At 33.0% G+C, this 5412-nt stretch overlaps 1 protein-coding gene across 1 annotated transcript; it reads left to right on the forward strand.

The window, feature by feature from the left end:
* The first annotated feature begins 278 nt into the window (after positions 1–278).
* On the forward strand, positions 279–3176 carry LOC123227470 (outer envelope pore protein 16-3, chloroplastic/mitochondrial-like). Its single transcript, XM_044652276.1, has 3 exons — positions 279–431; positions 1381–1731; positions 2854–3176. The coding sequence occupies exons 2-3, from the start codon at positions 1401–1403 to the stop codon at positions 3000–3002; spliced, it is 480 nt and encodes a 159-aa protein (XP_044508211.1). The 5' UTR covers positions 279–431; positions 1381–1400; the 3' UTR covers positions 3003–3176.
* The last annotated feature ends 2236 nt before the right edge of the window (positions 3177–5412 follow it).

The following is a 5412-nucleotide window of genomic DNA, read 5'->3' on the forward strand; positions in this document are numbered from 1 at the left end:
TAAAAAACTATTATTTTTTAAGTTTCAATTTTTTAATTTAATAGATGATAAATTTACTATTACATCATTCGTTTTTTTATTGATTTTAACTTGGGTAGAAAAATGGTTTTAGGGCAAACCTTGGGTGAAATATATTATTGAATCTTATTAAAACAATAATTAAAAAATTATAAACATGTAAGTATTTAATTTATTATTAATTAAGAAAAAAGATCTCAAAATAAAGAAAAAGTAGCAGAACTCAAACATAACATTGCTGTTAAAATAATAATTAATAATAAAGTTATATGAAAGGTTTTGGGCAAAATGGGAAAGACAACTACTGCTCTATTAAGCTGAAGCCTCGACATAACCCTTAGTTGAACCCCTTTCTTTTGCAGTCTAGAGCAACACGCGCGCTCGTTTGTCTCTCCGATTTCGATTTTCAGAGGGTACGTATTTTTTCCTCGTTTTTAATTCTTAAGTTTTTTCGTTTTTTCACGCATTCGCTTTTCAATTTCATTTTTAACCATTAAAATCATAACTTTTGTGTTCCCTTTCTAATCTCATCTCTAGGGATTGCCTCACTCCGATCAATTCACAAACTGATCTTGGAAGATCATCCGAATTTCATTTGGGAAAAATTGTTGTTTTGCTTAGTTATTTATTGGCTAATGTTTCTTTTGATTGAAGTTTTATCTGATTCGGTTAAGAATTTTTTTTTTTGAGAAAATGAAAAGAATCTATTTTGAAAAATATGTTGGGGTGATTCTTTTGTTTTCAAAGGTTCAAAATGCGGTTTAATAGCTGGCGTTTTGCTGGGTTTTTGAATTGGTTTAGTACCCAATTAAGAGAAAGTGACGGACCCATCGTATTTTTGTGTATTTTGGGTTGATTACGCTGTTTTGATATGACTTAGTTGCTTAATTAATTACCTTTTTCTGGTTTAAGTTTCACTTTCTGTTTTTATTGAGATATTGCTGGAGATAGGAAATGAAGAGAATCCATATTCAATGTAGACATGTGCTTGTCTTTGTATAATTGTATTGGGGTGTATTTTATGTTTTTGAAGGGTTGGAATGTAGTCTAGTGGCTGGTAGCTTGATGGGTGTGCGAATTGTTTTAGTACCCATTTTAGAGAAAGTGATGGACCATAACAAATTTGGTTTTTGGAATCTTTTCCATTGTTTCAATTTCATTTGGTGGTTTATATGCTTACATTAACTTTCAATTTCATTTTAATGTGATTTTCTAATGTCTTGCTGATTTTCGTCAAATAAAAGGGTTTTGGTGTTTAACTTTACTCTTAAGATTGTGTTAGGATGATTGTTATGTTTTTATGAAGGGATTGAAAGTGATCTAATTGGCGGGTATTTTGATATGTTTGTGGAATTTGTGTAGTACCTGTTTAGGATAAAGTGATGAAACCATCAGAGCTAAGGTATTTGGAGGATGAAGATACTCCTATAATGAAAACATTTAAGGGTGCAACAATGGGTTTGGCTGCTGGGACTCTCTGGGGAACCATTGTTGCTACTTGGTATGATGTGCCTCGTGTTGAGAGAAATGTGGCGCTTCCAGGGTTGTTGAGGACGTTGAAGATGATGGGTAACTATGGGATGACATTTGCTGCTATTGGGGGAGTTTATATCGGTGTTGAGCAGCTCGTGCAGAATTACAGGATGAAGAGAGATTTTATTAATGGAGCTGTTGGAGGTTTTATTGCTGGGGCAACTGTTCTTGGCTACAGAGGTATTTTTTCTTAATGTATTTTTCTATTTTTATTCTTACTTTCATGAATTTTCTGTGATATTTTTTGTACCTTAATGAGACAAGTAGTCAAAATATATATTTCTTGGAGGCCTATGGCTTACATCAATTCAGATATTTTGGTGATTTTGTAGTCTCTTTTACATTTTGAAGAAAATTTACTCTACAATTCTTGATAGATTGCTATTGCTCTTAATGCCAATGCATTCAGCAACAAGACATCTTATGCATTCTTTCTGTTGACTAACTGTTCTTGTAGCTGCACTCCACTTTGTTCCAATTTTTCTTTTTTAAGCGTGGGTTTTGACTTCTACTTAGGTCCTTCCTGTTTGTTATATGTCTTGCATTTATTTCATTATCTTTAACGTCAGTCTAAGAATGGTTTGTTAATATGCTTTGTTGAGGTGAAAATGTGGTGATGATAATCTATCGATGAAGATTAGTGAATTGTTTCTACTGATTAGGTGAGGCATTGTTGATTTCAATGTGTGTTTTGTGATGTCATCGACTAAGTACTAACAATCTGTCTAGGGATTAGCTGTGAAACTGATGGTATATATGGTTTCTGCTGACTATAAATTGCTGCTGGCTACTTTCTTGAGCCTTCATATTCCCCACTTGTATGTCACAGGATTCCTTTGCATGAGTTTCAGTTTTTTTAGTAAATAGAAGCCTGTTTGACTTATATTTTTATGCAGGAATTCAGGATGCTTGAGTTTAGAAGTTCTGATATAAGAATGTGAAAATTAATATTTTGTGAGAATTGTGAGTTAATTTTTCTTGGTATTTGGGATTGTCCAGTACTTGTAGTATAGCAAAGTGCTTTGGCAAGGATTGAATCTGACATAGTATATTAGTTGTATGGCCATGAAAAACATGCCAGATTGAGTTTCATTTACCAGGATGCTTCACAGGTTATGTAATTGTGTACATGCTTAAGATTGAATGTCACTGCCTTCTGAATCTCAAGTTAGTGCCATTGATATGCAGAAATATCAAATCTTGCCTTCTTTAATCTGTACCGATGTCAATTCATTCATCTTTTTTTGCCTTCAACTTGTATTTTGTGAAAATATATCTGTTGATGCACAATTCTGTCTGCAGGAAGGAGCATTTCTACTGCTATTTCTGCTGGCACAGCACTTGCTGTTACTTCTGCCGCAATTGATGTTGGTGGTCAAACCACAAGAAGAGACACTGGCAAGGAATATTACCCTTACACCACAAAGAAAAGATCCGCTGCTGATCAATGATTTCTCAGTCGAAAAGAAGCTGGTGGCAAAAACATGAGACAGAGTTTTCCACTTTTTATGTTTGCTTCAAAGATGTAACAATACTCTCAGCTCTATTTCATTGTTTCAACTTGTAAGTTTTTAGAGCTTGAACAGATGTTTGGAATAAATATGCTTTGTCATTTTGCTCTGCTAGATGCTGTTCTGAATTTGAGGCGATTTGCATAAGATCTGCTATAATTTGAGATTCATGCTTAAAATAAATAATGACAGATGCATCTATTAACTTTGAAAACATGTTTTGGATTTAAACTGTTTACTTAAATGGTTACCGGCATCTCATACTGTTTCAGGGCACTGAGACTGAAATATCAAACCTTAAATTTACATGTAATATTTATGGATATCAATACATAGCTTGCAGAGTCAGAACACAAATTATAGACTAAACAATTTTCAGCAGAAAGGGAAGTTATGTGACTAGGACTGGGGCTTGATTTTCTCTTTCAATAAATTTAGACTTCAAGAACTGATGAGCCTGAGCCTCCCCACACTGTCACTTGATACACTTGCAGGATGATGATAAAAGCACCAAACCCCATTAATCTTCTGTCTCTTGACTGCTGATAGGCCGTGTGTATATCAGTAACATACATTTTACTAATAATGGCGTGCCATCATTGTCCTTGTAGATGTTTTATTGATAACAAATTTATCGTGAATTAATCAAAGATAAAGTCGAGTAAGTTTATGGTTAAAGCAAATGTTGTTTGATTATTAAATTTCTCATGATTGTATAACCATATGCTGTGATAATATTAGTGCTATAGACATAGCTAAAAATCTTTATCAACACTTGAGAACAAAACACATTGATATTAGGGAATTGGTTGAAGAATAAGTACATAATTGGCTCTTGATTTTTAAACCTGTGTAGACTTAAGGAAGTTGATTGCTCTGCTTCAATTATAGTAAGTAAATAAAATTATCTGTATAGATATCATCTAATATATCTTAGTCTTGTATGCTTGAACTGTGGGTTTTTTTTTTTTTTTCAAATTATATCTCATACGTGGAGTCAGAGTATTACTAAACTATTTTTTATGGTGTTACAAAGACATAAATAAGCATATAAATCATGTTAACACTCATAGCTCATCGCATTGTGAAAGGTTTCCTCATCTAAGACACTTTACACATGAAAACTGAGGTTATAAAGTGGTAAAAATTAAGAATGTCTCTTCAACACTTCACAAAAGTTTATGTACAATTTCTAGTATAAAGTATTAAGGCTAAAAGACTATTTCCCACCAAAGTTTTAGCCCAATCTCAAAATTGGGTAACTTCTGTTAAAAATTTTAGTTATAGGTAAGAGTAAAACTATCATTTTACCTTTCATATTAAAAAATATATAATTTTATTTCATTTCTTCTCCCTACCCCTCCCCCCGCCCCTTCCCTTCCCTCTGCCCTAAGGTTTTAAAAAGTGACAATTCACCTTAACCTCAACTTTGAAAATGTGACATTTCACCCCCACAAACACGAGTTTTCTTCTCTCTGACGACAACAATGATGGTGATAGTGATGACCACCGTTCTCCTCCCTTCTCTCTCTGCCACCTCTGATGATGTCCCACAATAAAGGAAGAAGCATTGGCGCAATGAATCGAGGAGGAAGAGTTTGGCTTCTCCAACACCGACTTCATTTTCCATTGATTCAACTTCAGATGAAGACGAATCGCATAACAAAAGTTTCATCTGGAGTCGATTCAATGGAAAATGTGACAGATCTAAGAGAGAAGGAAGGAAAACGTGACGACAACTTCTTCATCTTTGATTCATTAGCCAGTGCTTTTATCAGGTAATACAAAAACTAGTTTTTATAAATGACCTTGATGATATTCTATGATACATGTGTACACTGATCAGTTTATACCTTTAATTTTGTTGTTTGTAGACCATTTTATAAGTGTTTTTGACTAAAAAGTGTTTAGAGAAGAAAAAAGTATGTCATTTTGTGTTTATATAAAATTACCTTGTGATCACTGTCTCCTTTAAATAAATGTCATTATTTTTTATCACACAATTAGTTATTTATGAATACAATTTAAAATAGTTTTTTTTTTCATTCAACAAATAATATTTAAATAGGTTAGCGCTTATGTCGTTTTCATTTCTTTTTACCTTAAACCTGTCACTTTGTTCCCACTTTCAATACCTTCATCTTTACACTTTTTCATTTCAAATAACTCTAAAAAACTCTTTCTTCGAAGAAACTCAAAGGACCAATTCTCAAAAGGAAAAAGAAAAATAAGTTGCATCAACCTCTATAATGGTTGCTTTTGACCATGAATAACCCTAACACTTTGATTCCATTTGAGGTGACAAAATCATCAACATCCATGTTTTCAAACTCTTTACCATCAAAGAAAA

This window comes from Mangifera indica, chromosome 10, assembly GCF_011075055.1.
Source record: "Mangifera indica cultivar Alphonso chromosome 10, CATAS_Mindica_2.1, whole genome shotgun sequence".
Taxonomy (NCBI): Eukaryota; Viridiplantae; Streptophyta; class Magnoliopsida; order Sapindales; family Anacardiaceae; genus Mangifera; species Mangifera indica.

Coding starts and splice junctions, on each gene's coding strand:
- LOC123227470 (XM_044652276.1), top strand. CDS start 1,401: ATGAAACCATCAGAGCTAAGGTATTTGGAGGATGAAGATACTCCTATA. Junction 1,732..2,853: donor AACTGTTCTTGGCTACAGAG/GTATTTTTTCTT, acceptor TTCTGTCTGCAG/GAAGGAGCATTTCTACTGCT.